General features: G+C 45.5%; 1 protein-coding gene across 3 annotated transcripts in view; it reads left to right on the plus strand.

Moving 5' to 3' along the window:
- Positions 1–15,067, plus strand: part of SH3BGR (SH3 domain binding glutamate rich protein) — a 40,928-nt gene extending 25,861 nt beyond the window's left edge. For all 3 annotated transcript variants that reach the window (XM_039857317.1, XM_039857318.1, XM_039857316.1), the window contains 5 exons: positions 3,415–3,489; positions 4,206–4,298; positions 11,324–11,353; positions 11,938–12,049; positions 14,624–15,067. In XM_039857317.1, coding sequence (XP_039713251.1) covers positions 3,415–3,489; positions 4,206–4,298; positions 11,324–11,353; positions 11,938–12,015 — 276 coding nt within the window. In that variant the 3' untranslated portion in view covers positions 12,016–12,049; positions 14,624–15,067. The remainder of the gene's footprint in view (positions 1–3,414; positions 3,490–4,205; positions 4,299–11,323; positions 11,354–11,937; positions 12,050–14,623) is intronic.
- Positions 15,068–18,868: the final 3,801 nt, after the last annotated feature.

Genomic DNA, 18,868 nt, shown 5'->3' on the forward strand with positions numbered 1-18,868 from the left:
GAGAGTAAATCTGGCTGCCAGTGTTCTGGGAGCAACTGGGGAAGGGGGCTAGGAGGGCCTTCCCTTTCAAGATGTGGACTTCTCATGTAGACCCCCTTGTCCTGGGTTTGGTTCCCTGCCTCAGCTGGCCTCATGACCAGGAAGTTAGACTCTCTCTGGTTTAAATTTTGAAGAGACTAAACCTGTTAATTGAGGAGGAGTCAGTCATTACAGAGACACTATGAGGTTGCTTTGTCCACCCCCCCTCCTTGGGGACACCAACATCATAGATGTTTTATTTTATTCTTATTTTCATTTTTTTTGATTTTTAAAAAACTATATATAAAACTATATATTTAACTCCACAGGCAATACATATGTTGTTTTGTATTTTTAATGCCAAATTGGTATCATAATTTTTGGAATGTTCTTCAACTTGCTTTTTTAAAAAAACAACATGGTTTTCAGACATATCCATAGTAATATATGTAAATCTATTTCAGCTTCTGCTATTTCATCTTATCCCATTTAAAAAATATTGAATCTCAGTTTTTAGATTCCTCCATGATTTGTACTTAGGTACTGTCGTATACACGAAATTCTCCTTAACTAAGTGGAAGAAAGGGAGGGCCATGGACTTAGGAAACTTGGCTAGAGAGACCTAAGAGGCCATCCGGTCCAGATCCTTCTCTTCCAAGAGGAGGAACTTGAAGCCTAAGGAGCTGAGGTGATTCGCACACAAACATTCCACTAATTAGCATAGTCTACGTTGGAACCTTTGGTGTTGTCAGCATTGCTTGAGTTTGTAGGTGTTTATGTGTGTGCACACAGGGAAAGTCCTTCAAGTATCCTTTGGGAAGACAGACACTCGATGATTTATGGAAGTGATATTATTTGTCACAGTGTCGTTTTGTAGTAAACAACATTGTGGAGAAGTCAGCAAGGAAATTAATCTTGCTAAAGCTAAAAATAGACCGTCCTGACGATTATTTAGAAGTGTATGCTCATAAAACAATACTAAACATCATAGGCAGCATCATGGCTTTTAGAATACTTGACTTGTCTTAAGCAGGCTGTGCCAGCTCAGGCACCAGGCCAGTTTTCCCAAGAGGGCTTCATCAGCTTCCATCGTCTCCATAAACTCCACCTTCGTTCTTTACAAGCATCTGGTCGTATCTGATCCAACAAGCATCGTTCTCAAAACCACATTCCAGTCGAGGCCCTGGTTGCATAACGAGTTTCCAGTTATGCCCTGGTAACAAGGGACACAGATTCCTACTGAAGCTAGGCGAATACCTACATTGTCTCAAAAAAATTCAATGAGAATTTTTGAATTCTGGACAAACTTTTCATTTTAACTTACAAAATCTGGGTCTACTATGCTGTTATGATTCATAAAAAGCTTAGGAGGAAAGACAGAAGGCTTCCTTATATATCCATAGTATAGATATTAAAATAACATCGACAATATTCCAAGCAAAAACTACCATCATCCCTCACTGATTCATTCAGACCTGCGTAGTTCATTCTTAGTCCACAGGATCTGGGGTTGGTTGTCTCATGAACCCATCTGCTCCTCTACTGCAGTTCTGGAAATCCCGACTTAGCCCACTGGGGTTCTTAAAGCTCTTGCAGTGTTGCCAGAAGAGACCTGTACCCTGAAGGACGTGGCATACGGTCATTTTCTGTGGGGCTCTGAGTAGTCCTTCTGCATGGAAGATGAATCATTCTGGCCTGCAGCTGACTGCAAAAACTTTCAGAAAAGCATCAAAGTAAAACAGGCTAAGAAAAATATCCATGCATGACAAATGACCTAAAATGACTGTGGTTAGTTTATTATTGATAACTTTCAGGTATGAAAGCCTCAGTGAGAATTAAAACAAAACTATTGCCCCTGACAAGAAAATTTGGTTGTCTCTGTGGCATGTAAGAAAATAGTAAAGTCAATCCAAAAATACTTTACTCAAAATCTATAAACGCAATCACTAAGTATATTTTCAAAAAAAGACAACAAGCATATCTTATTCGTAAAAATGGTTGAAGAGAGGAAAAATCTTGATGTAACAATTATTCAGAGACATACTATACTATGAATATAGCAAGCATATGTACCATGCATGCAAGCATATTCTTATATATGGTAGGGATATATCAAGAACATCAAGTAATGGGATTCAATAGATGTGGACTGGATCCTAGGCATCTATATATTAATAAAACTATACGAGTAGGTGATGGGAATTCCCAACTGAAAATTACTTTCCTAGAACATACTAAATTGAAATGAAGTAAAGCTATGATCGGGTTAACATTTAAAGCAAATAACTGAAGTTATGATTGATAACCTGTACCATCAGGCAAAGAAGCACTAGGATTGGTGTCTGTTATACGTTATTTTTTTCAGGGGCATACTGCTAAGATACCAGTGGGAAGTGTCCAGTTATATCTGTAATGAGATTTCCCCCTAACTGACAGGGATAAGTACAGTCATAACAGTGTTAGAGCATGACATTTACAAAACGCTGTTGGGGCTTGACTATTCAGTGTCAGAATTCATACATCCCAGTGAGTGTGTCCTTGTGGGAGCCACCTCAGGAAGTTCTGATATCCCAAAACAATACCAACATTGCTCAAAGGTTTCCAATCCCTCTGTTGGAGTCATGGCGACATCTTCCAGTGGAAGATGGGTACTCTCTGAGGACACATCCAAGTCTGGTGAATAAGAGAGATAATATATCTGGATAATGCAATTTTTTTAGCCAAAAATGATGTGTGATTAAAAGTTTGGACACTCCTTTTCTGATTAGCGGGCTCCCGTTGCGAGCGATTTTGAGTAATGATGAAACCATTTCAATAAGGGTAGCATTCCCAGTAACCGGAATGAGGAAGAACAGATATAACAGGTGATTCAGGTGCCTTCAGATGAAGGAGCGCGGAAGGAAGAAGCAGTGGGAGACCTGGAAAAACATTTGAGGGGGACCGTAAAAGACACGAATTTGGAGCAGAAATGGACATTCTGGGATTTCCTAATTTAAAACTGCAAGATGAGTGACAGAGAATGGGTACCACCTTGGCCCACGCTGTGGTCCGAGGAGCTCGATGGCAGAATCCTTCCAACGTGAACCACAACGCAGAGAACGAGAGACCGGGAGGGAAAGCCAAGAGCCCGAATCAGACACAGGAGGCCCGATGTGTGGGTAACAGGGGGTGCCGGAAGAACAGAAGACCGGAGAGGAGAGCCCTTAACTAGCATTGTGACATTTTCTGCCTTTATTTTCTTGTCTCTATGGTGTGAGCGGAAGTGACTGTCCTACTTACTGAGGTCACAGTGTTGTTAAGATAAAATGAGGGATGAAGACAAACATAACTTGATGTTGAAGTACAAGCTGTCATCTTCAAGAAAGTCCTCAAACATTTTCAATTTATGTGATGCAGGTGACAAAGTCGCCTGAGGATGAATCATCCCTTCCCAATGGCGATGTAGTGGGAGAGGCAGAGAGTACCACAGAGGTAAGAGTTGGTATCTCGCACCATCGTCCTGCAGGCAGCTTTCCTCAGAATGTCAGCGTGGTGCTGATCTTTCTATATCTATGTTGTGTGTCTACCTTATCATCTATCTGTCAATATGTCTATTTATTTATCCATTCATCCATCTATCTATCCATCTACCCATTATCTATCTTACTGTCTGTCTATCAATCAATCAATCATCTATCTATCACCTATCCATCCGTCATCTCTCCATCTTCCATCTATGTACATGTATATACATATATGCATGTATGCATATATCTATCATCCACCCATCATCCATCTATGTATACACATGTACATATGTATGTATGTCTGTATATATCTATCACCTTTTTAAATCTCTGAAGTTATAAAGCCTCCCTGAGCAACTGCCTAAATGTCAAACCCTTTGGCATTCTCTTCTTAAGCCTTAAATGAGTGAATTGAAACTCTTTATTTAGGAGTTTATTACTCTACCATGCCCATGAATCAGACCCGTTGACTTACACCGATAGCTCCCATCAGTAGCTTTGAGGGGTGACAATCCTACACTCTAGTAGCTAAGTTACCTAACAAATAGGACATCTACATTTGCTCCATTTATGTGCTGTGTATCCAAGAAAGAAAACCACAACACATGTGGTCTGCTGTTTGCTTGTTTCCTTGGAAGCTTATCTCGGGTTAGTGATACTGTGTGTTTCCTTTATAACCAGGGAACAGAGAAGACCGAAGAAAGTGGAGAAAACGAGGCACAGAAAAAGGATGAAGAAGATGCGGGCAACCTTACTGAATCCCAAGAAAAGAATGTGAGTGTTTGCTTTTTTCACCGTAGTTTCATTGGATTCATTTCTATTCATCAAGTATTCATGGAGCTCCTACCAGGTGCCAGCAATCCTTCTGGGCACACAGGAGTGAGCATGATAATAAGGAGCTGAGAGGTTCGCCGGGTAGAAGCTGGTAATTTGTTTCTAATGGGTTAACCGATGTGGTCAACGTATGTCGAGGGCTCAAAGGGAGTCAGAGGAAGGACCTGAACCCAGGCTCGGAGGAACAGGCTAGACGAGACTTCAGTAATTTGTTGTTGTGTTGAAAAGGATAGGTTGGGTTTATGTTCTTTCCAAAACCAGGGACCTATTCGTTGTCATGAGTGATGGCGGATTCCCAGGATTCGTCCACTGAGTCTTTTTGGGAAGCCAAGAGGAGCTGATGATGGAAGGCGGGCCTGGGGAAGGAAACCGACATCAGTCAGAATCCAGTCGAGGAGTTGCAGATCCCCGCTGATCCAAGGCCTGCAAGGGGATTCTAAACGGGGTTCTACTTCAGGAACCACAGGACAAAGGGTGGGGAGAACGTGAGGAGGGGGAGAAGACTGTGGTTCTAGAACAGCAAGCTAGGACAGTGGCGAACTGGAGGGGCCCCTTATTCCAGGAATTCCCAGAATGTGCTGGGAGAGACCCAGGTGACGGGGAGCCTGACAGGGGTGGGGCTGCCAGCATCTGGGGTGAGGGGAGCTTCCCTACGGGAGAATTTCCGTGGGCTTCTGTGTTGCTCTAGTTGTCACAAAGACTGTTTACTGAATGCAGATGGTTTGTATTTTTACCTATTTTTTGATTCCAAGAGAGATGTGGACAGCTTTTAAGATAGGTGGACTCTGTTCCCAGCACCGGGCATGTGACTAGGAATGGTCCAAGACCGGTGGCTATGCTGTGAAATGCTGGGGAGTGGACATCGATTGGTCTTTATCTTTAGGAACCTGGATTTGCGAGGGGCTAGGGCAGTAAATTCCTCATATTGGAAACATGCTAATTCAAAATGTTCATAATTTAAGACTCTTTGAAATTATTTTTTTTTTTTAAGGAAAGATGCAATCTTTCATCTTGACCTAGAAGTTAAATGGGGTTTCTTGGCAGCCTATATAATTCAGAAATAATAAATTTTAAATTAAATATAATGATAGTTGCATTATGTTGTAATTTAAAAATCTGTCTTTTTATAATTTGAACTTGGCGTAAATGTCCTAAAGCTCTCTTTTAGTAGTATTGATTTATGTGCGGAGATTCGTTTTGCTTCTTTTAAGACAAAGACCAACATAAAAAACATTACAGCCAACCCCTTGGTCCCGTGAGCCGAGGTAGCTTTTGACAGTCAGACCCTGCCTCCTCCAGCAGGGGCGAGGTCTGCTTCAGCCTCTCAGCCTCTTGGCTCCTGAGGCCAGTTCAATGAAGTGACAAGCCATCCGGACTGGGGCTTCCCTTCGTTACTATTATTTAAGATTGTGAGCCTTCTCCAAAGTCAATTATCATCTCGCAAATTCTGATAGGAACTTAAAAAATCATTTTTGTTTTTTGACATGGGCCGTGATGAAAGAAACGACTAAGGAAAAGACATTTTTATTTTAGATGAAGTTATTATTAACATTATTACATTATCGAACTGTCTTTTCAACTTTTTAATAATATTTATTCTACATAAAGACAGATTCTGACTTTTCCCCATTTGATAACTGATACATGCTCTTTGACTGACTTTAATTCAGTTCAATAAGTAAAAACATCATGATCTCTCAGTAAATAGCATAAAAAATGACATGATAATGTGATTAACTTTGGGATTGAATGCATAGGAAAATTCATTGAAATTTAAAAAGGAGACAAAACTATCTTATTTAAAAGTTACATTCTGTGCGAAGTTACATGTCTGCTTTTATGGCCTGGTGTTGGTTTGGAGAAGTTCAGCCAGGAAGGCCATCTCTGCTATTTGTCATCCCAGCTTTACCTACAGTGACCTGAGTGTACATAGGCTTATTTGTAATAAACATGCCAGTTAGATCATTGTGTTTTACCTTTTTAACATTCATCTTCCAAGTATTGGCCACATCCGTGTAGGTTCTAGGCATTACAGCCCAGATAAATCCAAGTCTTTTAGATAAAAACTCTGGCTCTGTTGAAAACCGTCCTGAGGAGGCTTCAAGGATTTTCTCCTGCCAACCCGTTGTGTTTAAACAGTAGTGCTCCCTGTGCTTCCTCATCACCCAACACTCCACAGGGGCGCAAAGAACACCACTGACTGGGCCTAGATGTGGTTTCTATGATTTGTGTGCAAGGAGTGTCAGCTTCCTCTGTTTCTCTAGACGTCACTATATCTGCTTCATGCCTCTGCCTCACGGCTGGCAGGAAAGTCAATCTGGGTGAAGTGTTTCAGAGACCCTCTCCTCCCTAGGGACTTGGAGGCATCCGGAGTCTTCAGCGGTGCCCAGAAAGGGGAGAGGACTCTGGTTCTTTGTCTACCTCGGCCACATTGTGGCGTGGCTTTCCTGATGCCCATTGCGACTGTCGAGTGCTGGTCCCGTGCAAAGTGCCCGGGGCTCCCCGAGTGCCCCAGGGGTCCCGGGCTCAGTGACTGTGTGCAGGCAGGACCCGGTGGCTCCACTCCTAGAAGACGCACCCCTTCTGACCCCTTCTCTCTCCAATCTGGCTGCTTCCATCTCCCCAGCTCTAAGTCCGAGACTTCAGCCCCCTTTTCAGGGACCACGTAGCTTCGTCACCTCTGTTAGCCCACGGTTTTGAAAAACGCAGCCTATAGTTCCTTCCCTGGGGCAGAGAATCAGGACAAGTACGTGGCTCTTCCAGAGCGTGGCAGGACAGTAACCCTATTCCCCCTTCCCCAATTTTGCGTAATAGAACAAAACGAATTCAAAGCCTGGTATTTGGCCACACTACTTATGACTGCAAGGAATGCAAATGTATTTTAACCTTTTATTCTAAACTAATTATAGACTCATGGGGACATAGGACTGAATCCTGTGTGCTCCTCATCGGCTTTCCCCAGCGGTGACGGCACAGATGGCCTCAGTACAATGTCGAAACCAGGAAAGTGACATTGGTGTGTTTCTGTTAAGTAGACTACAGACCTTAGTCAGTGGTCACCGTTCTTTTAACCCTTTCACTCGTGTGTTGGAAACCATCATCTGTGTGTTGACCTTTTTCACGGTGTGATGGGGACGGCCCCCTCAGCAGCTGGCGGTGTAAGCTGAGGGTCAAGCGGCTCCGTCGTGTCTGAGTCACCGGTTCGTTTATCTGAGCTCAACTGTCGCGCACGCTCGCTCACTGCGCACTTGTACCTGCTCAAACGAGGCCATTTTAGTGAGGAAACATATTATTCTAAGAATATTATATTGATTAAAAAATCGGAAATGGAGACAAACGTCCCCCTCCCGCTGGCATAGCGTCCCTTTCCCTCTATTCTCCTGCAATGAGGGGGCCCGCCCCCAACCACCGCCTCAAGCCCCCGGGTTCTTCGGCGCAGGATGCCAAGATGCGCACCACCTGCTGCAGACAGGTCGCGGCCGTCTGGGAGGCGGGACGGGGGGCGCTGACTCACGCGCAGGGGACCTCGCCTGTAGCCGTCACTGCAGACCCGCTGCGGGGAGGGTGGTACATGGCCCCCCTCCGGGACCACCCAGGGGCCCACGGGGGCCAAGGACAGAGGGGGAGCTAGTGAACCATGCGCAGGCGTAAAGGCAGAGAGCGGGTGCCCTCGGCTCCTGGGCACACTCCAAGAAAGGAAGTGTGGGCTGGGGACACCGTGAGGACCTCAGGGAACGGTGGAAACACTGAGGCTTGTTGAAGTTCGTGTTCGGTTTTTAATCGAGGGGAATGATTTCAAGTTGCGCCAACTCGAGTCCTCTGCAAAACTGTCGAAGACCTTGGCCCAGTCGAGTACATGGTGGTGGTCTGTGCGTCACCCCACTGGGTTGCCTCCAGAGGCAGACGTGGGTTTAGGTCCCGAGTCTCTGGCCGAAGACGCCCTGTGGTGCCCGAGGGTCGAGAGAACCTGACTCCTGCCCCTGATCCCCAGGCCCCGCCCCAGGCCACTCCTGGCTGGCCCTTGGCTTCCTTTCGCACCAGCCACCTGTCCTAACCGGCCACTGCCTGACACTCACCACGGCTGACACCTGTCCTTACTCCTGGCCACTTGCCACCTCAGCAGCCTGCCTCCCTGGCCAGCCAACTTCCCAACACAAATAGCTGCTGGCGAAGGTTCTAAGACTTCCCACTTCTGAGGCTTCACCCGACTAGCTGTCTTAGAACAGATGAAATAATTTTAAGGTGTAGCTCTGTCCAGGGAATGGTTTGTACCCTGTCCTAAGATTTTGCAAGACCTTGGCTTAATTGACCATGTGATTATAATTATCTTTAAAAAAAACCTTTTTGCCGATATACTTATCCGCCAACCAGAAAAGTCAATTCAAGCATTGTATGTAGGTAAGGATCTGCCTAATTTTGATATTTTACAATTCTGTGAGCTAAGGATGGGCATTTAAGTTTTCATTTAATTACTATATCCCAGCTCCTTCTAAGAGGCAGGAGTGGTGTGCATAAATGCATTTAGTCAACATTTTATCAACAGATTGAGTTGCTGCCACGTGCCAGGCAGAATTCCAGGGCACGAAAGAGACCAAAGTTCCTGTTCCCACAGAGCTCGTGTTTTGGTAGAACTAGCGATGGGTGGTAATGCCCGAGTTTCTTCAAAGCTTCCTTGACCTTTCGAGGCTAAGTATCTATTAAATTCTCTGAGCAACTACTTTCTTTCTTTAACACGTCTTTCAAGAGATGAAGGTCAATTCAGGTATTGATCAGGAGTCCTAGGACCGAGGTAATTGCTGCTAGCTAGCCTTAAGAATTGAGACTGACTCTTATTCCTGTAAGACCCCCGCTGCCCTCCAGGCTAGCTCTAAGGATAACCCATTTTAACAGTAATCTTAATGCGTCTCTTTCAGCTGAATATCGTTAATAAAAATGATGGGATTTATAAAAATGTACCTCTTATATAGTTGATAATTCTAAGTTGCATATCATGAATTTTAATTTGATCTCAGGTGGATAAGAAGAAAATTGATGTTCTTCGAGAGTTAATAGCCAGCTTTATACACTCATTGATCCAGTCGCTTAATGCATTTATTGAGTTCATTTCGTGGTTCCAGACAGTGGCTGGGTCCTGGAGATCCGAAAATGAACATGACACAGGTTGTGCCCCAAGCGCTTCGCAGACTAGTCAGGGAGACGGATATGGAAAGGGTGATTATGGGAGCAGATATGGGATACCCAAACTAGGTCTGGTTGAAAATATTTTAAGCAGTGTCCTGGAAGGTGTGACAATTGAAAACTGCCTGTGGTCCGTCTGCGTGGCTGAAAGAAAGAATGGGGAGGAGGCACGAGGCTGGGGCCCGTGAACGGGGGGCCAGGTGGCGACGGCCTTTCAGCCGTTCTAGGGATGATGGATTTATCTTGAACAGGTGAAAGTTTTGAAGCACAAGGGCAGCACGGTCAAGTTCGTGGTCTTAGAACGCTCTCTCGCTGCAGCGTGGGGCTCAGGCTGGGGATAAGGGACACTGGAGGTGCTGCAGCCAGGCGAGGAGGAGACAGTCGGGGCGGAGGAGGGACAAGGCATGGGCAGAATCAGGCCACGCGAGAGCGGCGTCGTCTCCACGTCACCGAGGGACCAACACCCGCGTTGCAACAAGTGCAGGCCTCTTTTCTCTTGGACGTTGTTTAAGCTCTAATACTTGGTGTGTCGCCAGCGCTGGTCAACGCGAGGGTTTGTTCGGAGGGTCCCAGTGCTGGGAGCACCTCTCGGGCCGGCTCAGCTGCGGCCAGCTGGATTGGGCTCTCACGTTCTCTATTTGACACACCAGTCTCAGAAATCTGACTTTTGTTTGGGAACTGGCTGAAAACAGAAGGCAGGGCTGGGGAATGTGACAGGGTGGCGAGTCCTCTGTGACGTGCCTTCCATGATTTTGCCTTTTCTGTCACTGGCCTTGAGAGGCAGCATGACCGAGTAGGAAGGACACTGAAGTAGGCACCAGGAGCCTTGAAGTGAGTCCCGATTGCATTGCTTGCTTGCTCTGTGACCTTTGGCGAATTACTTAGGTCTGTGGTCCCGGGTCCTGATCTGTCTAAAGAACGAGGGGTGGGCGAGAGGATACGCAGGCCTGCAAGATTGTGCTCACCTTCCCCACACGAGGTTCCCCAAGCTCTCTGCCCGAGGCGCAGGCTTCAGGGCTTAGGGACTGCTCTTTAGACCTCCCCTGTTCACTTACCTGGAACATTGTAGCGCTCTGTGGTAGCCCAGAGAGCTTTGCCCTATGGCCATTTGGGGGAAGGCACGGGAAGGTCTCATTTCTTTGCATTTTTAGGAGATATATCTTGGTTCTGTTACTTTGATCTGGGGGAGATAGAAATTCCAGTGGGTCGGCAGGATGGAGAGCTGCCTGAGCCTGCGATGACCTTATTGGTCTTTAACCAGAAATCAGCGTTTGAATTCTGCGTGGTTCAGAAATGTTATCATTTTGTTCTGTTGGAGGAAGAGTTTTTGATCTACTTTTATTAATTCGTTCAAAGCTGAAGGGAAAGCATACTTATCAGGACATAAAGGCAGAAAGGACATAGTTTTGTTCAAAATTTCGAATGGCTTACGTATATGGTTTGAATTTTACTAATTAGGTCTATAGATCTCCAATATACGCTGGACCTAGAGAGAGAATTAAACATATAATTAAGCAGTATGACTGATTAGTTCTATTTTCTCAGATATATGAGCGATGGAAAAATATCTTAATCTCATAATATTCCAGGGGCTTGAAATATAATGCACGAAATAAGTAGGCATCGCTCAGTTATTATATCTTTGCTGTTTATATATTTTACCGAGAAGTTAGTGTCTTTCATTTTGATGAACATGTATTCTAGTATAGTTTTCTTCATTTTTAGACTCAACTTCAAACTTATGCGAATTTATATTTTCTTTTCTTAATTTTGTTTATGGACCTAAGGAAGAAGAGGGGGAGACAGCAGCGGAAAAGGTACAGTAGCATATTTAATAGTTGCACTTAATAAAAACATCTTTAAGTTGAGAGTTGCAGTTCGGCCACATTCTCCTTGTTGTTCATGATATAAAGAAGCCGATGCAACCCGCACTCCCAGAAATCCCTCCTTTCATCTGCTGAGATGGGAAATAAAATAAGTTGGAGACAAATTTATCAAACGGGGGTGGATAGAGAACGAGGGCTTGGCTCTGGACCTCTGTCTGAGCCTCCTGTGGAGCAGGTATCTTCAGGGAAGCCCAGCCAGTTCGGGCCAGGTTGTTAGATGTGTTTTCCATTCTTCCTGTCCACCCCATCGAATAGGGCAGTTTGCGCAGCTTGCATGATGCTTAGTGCTGTTGGTTTGACTGCCTCCTAGTCACCCGGTTGGCGAGGGAGGGAGTCCCTTTCGGCGGTTGTGGGGATGATGGGTACACAGCACCTGGCACGGGACGGATGAGGCGGACAGTGGGCGGGGTGCGCGGCAGGCCCTTAATTCTAGTCCGAGATGTCACACTCCTTTCTTTACTGTATCTGTCGATTCTCACACTTCTCAGTAACGATGTAATTTTTGTTAAAATCAGACAGAAGACATAACGGAGGAGGGAGCGGAAGAAGCAGCAGAGGACGAGGAAGCCGAAAAAGGAGAAGAAGATTCTTAGGCATTTTCGTGCTTTATTTCTTCACCGTTTCCAGGTACCCACACAGTTCTGGGGTTGAACACTTGTTTATGGCAGTAGCTGTCTATACCACACTTCGCTTGGGAATAGAAGTGGATTCCAGTTCAAGTCTATGTGTCTCTCTTCCCACGGCCCGGACCTGCAGCCACAGGCCTGGTGAGCGCTGCTGGACCCATGGCTCGGGCACTGGGGCGTGGAAGCCCATGGGTGATAGAGGTCCCAGGAAGCAGGGCGGCTGAGGAAGGGCTGGTTTCGTGTTTATTTTCTCCACTTCCTCTGTGCGACCTTCGTCTCCGTGAAGGAGTCAGCGTTCTGTTACACAGAGTCCCGTGCTGACCACTATGCGCACATATTTACGGGGAGAGTGACAACTGATGCCCGTGGTGATGGCAACGAGTTAGAACTTTAAAAAACCATAAAGCTGGTTGTCGTTCATGAAAGACGAATATTGCTGCTAGCGATTCGGTGATAAGAGCTCGGCGTTCCATTTTTATCCGTTAAATATCGACTGGAACACTCGTGTAGGAGCACTGTGGAACAGCGAAGTTCCTCTCGGGGTCTTTGACAAGTACACGTGCTGCCTTGTAGCTTTAAACTTCTGCTGACGATGAAAAATAATTACGTGATTTTTAACAGTTTGCTAAGTGCCACATAAATATATTAATAAGATAGTGATAGGATCTAATGATGGCGGATATTGAGGATTTGGGGGACATGCTCGAATGTCGTGGGCCATACAGATAGGATGGTACGAGTGAAAACATCTAAAGATCATTAAGTACTATAAAAATATCTGGTTTTACAAGACATATAGCAAATACCTATGTAAATGTCATATTATGATTAACATCAGTTGACCTTGCAACCGAATTGGAGAGAGCAGTTTATTTTCTAAGGCAGCGAGGCTTACAGTCTGCTCGGCTGCATGAGGGTTATTTTTAAAATTAAAATTAAGAATTTTTTTTAGTCTCTTTACTGCCCTGTTACACCTTCACTGATGCGTATAAGACAGATTTGGGGGCTGTCGGTATCGGGAAGACAGGGAGAATGAGGGACTGAGCACGTGAGCACACAGCAGGTGTTCGGTAAGATAGCTCGGAACCTGTCAAGTGAAGGGCGGAGGCAGCGTTCAGCTGGACGAGGCAAGAAATCCCGGTGCTCTGTAAATATTGGCTAACGGTTAGCAGTGCTCTGTGCACCGAAGACCAATTCGAATAGTACAAACCTCCCCTCTGAACATGCTTATGCTCAGACATTAAAGCTAATATAAAATCTCAGAGCGTGAAGACATTTCTAGGAAATCTGAGAGCTGGTCAGAGTAGCCATCACGATTTACGAGTGGACCATGAAAGTCTCATCACTCCTTTATTTGAATTACACAGTGAACCTGGCCTGTCATTTCATGTTTTCCCAGAGTTTTTTTTTTTCGCGTTCTGAACACACAGATTTCTACTCTAAGGCCTAATGTTATCTTTTGGGGTGCGATCTCTTTTATTTTCTTTTGATTTTGATTTTATCGTGTGGTTGCTATTGAGAGGTCTGTTGCCAGTCTCGTTAATGTCCCCAGTCCCATTCCTAAAGCGTGGCTCGGGACCCATTTTTGAGAAAAAGAAACTTGGCAAGTTTACTTTTCGACGTTCTATCTGAAAAATGGTTGAAAAGGAAAATATGCTCATATTTATCCTTACACCAAAAAAAAAGCCAACCCACAGTAAAAGATTCATATGTACTGTTAAATCTATTTCTATTCGCTATGAACGTAAAATTCTTTAAAAGTTATGCAATTTTCATGTAATTATTAAAAAATATTGAGTTTGAAATGGCATAGCTGAGAGACAATCCTTCACGTAGCCAGATGGCTTTATAGGCTGACCAAAAAAAAAAAGACAACTACAGCTGTGGCGAGCACAGTTTGCCAGTTTTTCTGATGGCTTCTCGTTTGGAATCCAGTCCACAGTGGTCTGTCGTGAGGTCAGAGGGCCTCGCAGTGAAGGACCGCGGGAGGGATGCGATGTCCTTCTTTAAAACGCACCTTGGCAGACACGCAGGCATGCGGCAGACCACTCGGCTTCCGCAGACGAGCCCATCTCCGAGCTCGTGGAATACGCCAGGCGCCTTATTTGCAAAGATGATTTTAGGGAGAATGTGGCAAAGAATGGGACTGCGAAGCAATTGTGATGTCCCGTGTTTGAAGCTGATGCTCAGTCGATGCCCAAGGAGAGATAACACAGAGCACGAGACCAAATGCCCCCCCGCGAGAGGCCGCAGCCTGATGCTGTGCTGATGCAGCCACGGACCACTGAGACGTCCTCCTCCAGGACTAGTTCAGCCTCTCCATTGTCCGGGAAAAGGCAGGGGTGGCTGTGACCCGAGACGTTGACCCCCTCGTGGTGTTTGACATGTGTTAATGCAGGGAGAGACGTGACCCCGGCCTGGTTTAATTTCCTTTCTTGGGAACAAATGATGGCTAGTGCTTTATGGAACGAAAGGCAATACTTCCCTTTACTGCATAATAGATAATGAAGATTGTGGTAAACATTCTCTGTCTCCCTTTACCAGACTTCTCCCTAATATTTTCTCTTTCTTTTAGAAAACTCAAGCCACGAAGCAACATTTCAACTTTTCCCTTACAAACCAAACTCAACCAAATGCTTTGGCCGGAAGCTAGCCCACCGCTCCGCCCATCTGGGCTCACGGAGGAATGCACTGTCTGATGCGGTTAGATGCCCGCGGCCCCACCGACGTGATCATATCATTGTCAAGTGCAATGACGACACCTGCAAACCATCACGGGCCTGGCGTTTTTGGCCTTTGCTTAATTTTTTCTTTTTTTTTTTTTCTTTTTCTTTTTTGCTCTGCATGAATAGATCTTACTAATACCCTGAAAAAAAAAAGTTTCAAAATATAGAACTTCTCTTCATGCTGTGACAGAAGTATTTCTTTGTATGTGCCTAAGGCGACTTGTCTCAGAATTAGCTTTGAAATTGGAGAGCTTTTTAGAGAACAAGCGTACAAATAAAGATTAATAGCAATATCTTGTCCCAAACAGCATCGATTTCTTTAGTTTCGGTCTCTACTTGTATATGCCTGAACTCAGCCCATCCGTTGCCACTTCTGAATCCTCAGCAGAACTTTTCTGTCTGCCTCGGGATATGCGTTTTTTTTTCCTTAATAATTTTTTATTTTTTAATTATAGTTGGCATACGATATATTAATTTCAATATCCAACACAACGATTAGACATTTATATAACTAACAAAGTGATCATCCCGATCAATCTAGCACCTAACCGACCCCATACATAGTTATTACAATATTATTGACTGTGTTCCCTGTGCTGTACTTCACATCCCCATGACTGTTTTGTAACTACCGATTTGTACTTTTCAGTCCCTTCCCCTTTTTCATACACCCCCAAACCCCTTCCCTCAGAATGTATCTGTGGGTTTGTTTCTGTTTTGTCTGTTTGTTTATTTTGTTCTTTAGAGTCCACATGTAAGTGAAATCATGCGACATCTGTCTTTCTCTCTCTGACTTAGTCCACTCAGCACAGTACCCTCTAGGACCACCCACGTTGCTGCAGATGGCAAGATTTCATTGTCTATGCGCCACCTCTTTATCCATTCATCTCTCCGTGGACACGTGGGTCGTGTTTTCTTACCCATTCAGCCACCCTGTGTCTTTTGATTGGAGAATGAATTCATTTACATTTAAACTAATTATTGATAGGTCTATAGTGATTGCCATTTTATTATTTCTTCTTCCTCCTCCTCTTCCTCCTCCTCTTCCTCTTTCATTCCTTCTCCCCCCCCACCCCCCGCCACTTTTTCTTCTTGTCCCTTTAACATTTCTTGTGCTACTGGTTTGGTGATGATGAATTCCTTTAGCTTTTTCCTATCTGGGAAATTCTTTATCTGTCCTTTGATTCTAAATGACAGTTTTGCTGGGCAGAGTAATCTTGGTTGTAGGTCCTGGCTTTTAATCACTTTGATTATTTCCTGCCAATTCCTTCTGGCCTGCAGAGTTTGTGTTGAGAAATTGGCCGACAGTTTATGGGAGCTCCCTTGTAGGTAACTAACTGCTTTTCTCTTGCTGCTTTTAGGATTATCTATGCGTCTTTAACCTTTTAATTATGTCGCGTCTTGGAGTAGCCTCTTTGGGTCCATCTTGTTTGGGACTCTCTGTGCTTTCTGGGCTTGTATGTGTATTTCCTTTGCCAGGTTAGAAAGGTTTTCCATCATTATTTTTTCCAGTAGATTCTCAAGTCCTTGCTCTCTCTCTTCTCCCTTGGGCGCCCCTATGATACAAATGTTGGTATCTCGCAGGCCCCTTAAACCATCCTGGGAATTCTTTTTTCTTTTCGCCGTTCTGATTGGGTGTTTTCTAATACCTTCTATTCCAAATCGCTGTGTTGCTCTTCTGTTTCATCTAGTCGACTACTGATTCCATCGAATGCAGTCTTTATTTCAGTTAACATATTCTTCACTTCTGACTGGTTCCCTTTTATGCTTTCCATCTCTATTCTTATGTTTTTATCTCTTTAAGCTCTGAGTTCATCTCGTCTACCTCTAGGTTCATTGAGCATCCTTATAACCAGTGTTGTGAACTCTGCATCTCTTCGGTTGCTCGTCTCCATTTCATTGAGTTCTTTTTCCAGGGCTTCGTTCTGTTCTCTCACGTGAGACGTGCTCTTCTGTCTCCCTGTAGGGCTCTTAAGTCTCTCCATCTTAGTCGAGTGGCTTTATGTAGTAGGAGTGCTGTGGGGCCCCTTGGCACAGACCTGAGAGGGTTCCAGCTGCAGGCCAAGTTCGGCCTCAGCCCGTGTACCTCTGGGGCCACGTGGTAATAGTTACCAAGAATCCACATATGGCTGCCACCTGTGCTGGGCTTATAGGTACCTCAAGAGGCCAAGCTAGAAACCGAGGCCGGCTGCGGGGCCTGGGGTACAGGGCTCAGCAAGAGGTGCAGGGCACACCGAGGCCAGGTGCTGCTGCTTTGGGTTTTTGGAGCCTTTGAGAGATTTTGGGAGAGTTTGCAGCCATTGCCAAGACAGCCTGTTTTTATGGAATAAACCACTGGAAGCAGCTTGGCTGCGTCCACAAGTTGAGAGAGGCGGGGTCTAAGGGAATCACCTGGGAGGAGCCACCTGTGTTATCTAGTTTGATGGTGACGCAGCTATGGCAGTGCCTGGGTCTGCACGCCGGGCAGGGGAGGGCCCAGCAAAGGAGCAATGGATACTGCCAGCACTTCTGTCCTGGAGAAAGCCGCCCCTCCAGCCTTGCCCTGAATCCCGACAGCTCAGCGCCTCCCCGAGTGTCCCTGGTGCTTTCTGGGCAGCCGCCCCGGTGCTGGAGCTCAGAACGAGCAAGTCCATCAGTGAGCAGTGGGCAAGGCTGGGCGCGGGCCCTTTAAGAGGCACTGTATTCTTTTCTCCCTGGTTCTTTTTTATGTTTTCCATCTGTTTTTATGTTTGTTATCTCTTTGTTCAAGTTCCCATTGAGTTCATCTACTCTTCCCCTAATTTCACCGAGCATCTTTATAACCCAGGGGTCCCCAACCCCCAGGCCGTGGACTGGTACCGGTCCTGGCCTATTAGGAACCGGGCGCACGGCAGGAGGTGAGCGGCAGGCGAGCGAGCAAAGCTTCATCTGTATCTGCAGCTGCTGCCCAGCGCTGGCATCACCGCCTCAGCTCCGCTTGCATCATTGAGCCTTAAGACTCTCATAGGAGCACTGACTCGGGGTGCCACAAAGGTTGGGGACTGCTGTGACAACCAGTGTTGTGAAGTCTGCATCTGGGAGGTTGCTGGTCTCTATTTCGTTAGGTTCTTTTTCTGGAGCTTTGTTCTGTTCTTTCATTTGGGACATGTTGCTTTGTCTCCCCCTTTTGGTGGCCTCCTTGTGCTTGTTTCTATGTGTTCAGTAGGACTGCTATGTCTCCCAGTCTTAGGAGAGTGGTTGTACGTCGTAGGTGTCCTGGGTGGTCCAGTGATGCAGTGTCCTTGGCCACCTGAGCTGGGTGCTTCAGCTGTGTTCCTTGTATGGATTGTAGGTTCCCTCCTGTTGTAGCTGAGCCTTGGTTGCTGTTGGCACATTGACGGGGGGGATTGACCCTCGGGCTGATTGGCTGTGAGGACTGGCCGTGAGCAGGGGAGGAGCTACCGGCACCTGACCCCATGGAGCCAGATTCACATTAGCGGGGCTCTGGTGCCTGCTCACTCCAGTCTTTGGGTGTGTTGTTTGTGGAGGTGGTTGGGTGGTGTGGTCTGAAGCTGGCCACCGGGTGTGTTGGTTTGAGGCCTCTTGGGAGGGGGCAGGCCAAGGTCAGCCAAGTGTGGGTTATAGGTTCCCTCTGTTCGGCGTATTCTGTCTTTAGACTTGATGCCATGTTGTCTAAGATACTCGTGACCTGCCTGTGACCTGCCCGGGTTCTTGAAGAATATTTAAAATGTTTTTTTCAATAGTAGTTTAACTGTTGCACCTGTGCTAGCATGCTAAGTGAAGTGACCTATTGAATTGTAATACTGGGGAATGGCCATTAGGTGGTGATAAAACACAAGCTTCTTGGTAGAGTGTCAACTGTCCCAGAAGTACCCCCGCCATACAGTATGTACAATTTAGGGCACTGTTGAAATCAGAAGGTTGGCGTAAGGTATTGTCAGCCAGACAGGGAAAACGAACACACAAAACCTCCACACCAATCGGTCAATTAATTAGTGTGTCATTTACAAGGCTTTTATCCAGGATCATTTATTTGGGGCAAAATGCTGTGCATTCTTCAAAGCCATTAAAACCAATAATCGGTTGTTTGGATTTCACACCTTTACATTCCACAG

Source organism: Pteropus medius, unplaced genomic scaffold (genome assembly GCF_902729225.1).
Source record: "Pteropus medius unplaced genomic scaffold, Ma_sr-lr_union100, whole genome shotgun sequence".
Classification (NCBI taxonomy): Eukaryota; Metazoa; Chordata; class Mammalia; order Chiroptera; family Pteropodidae; genus Pteropus; species Pteropus medius.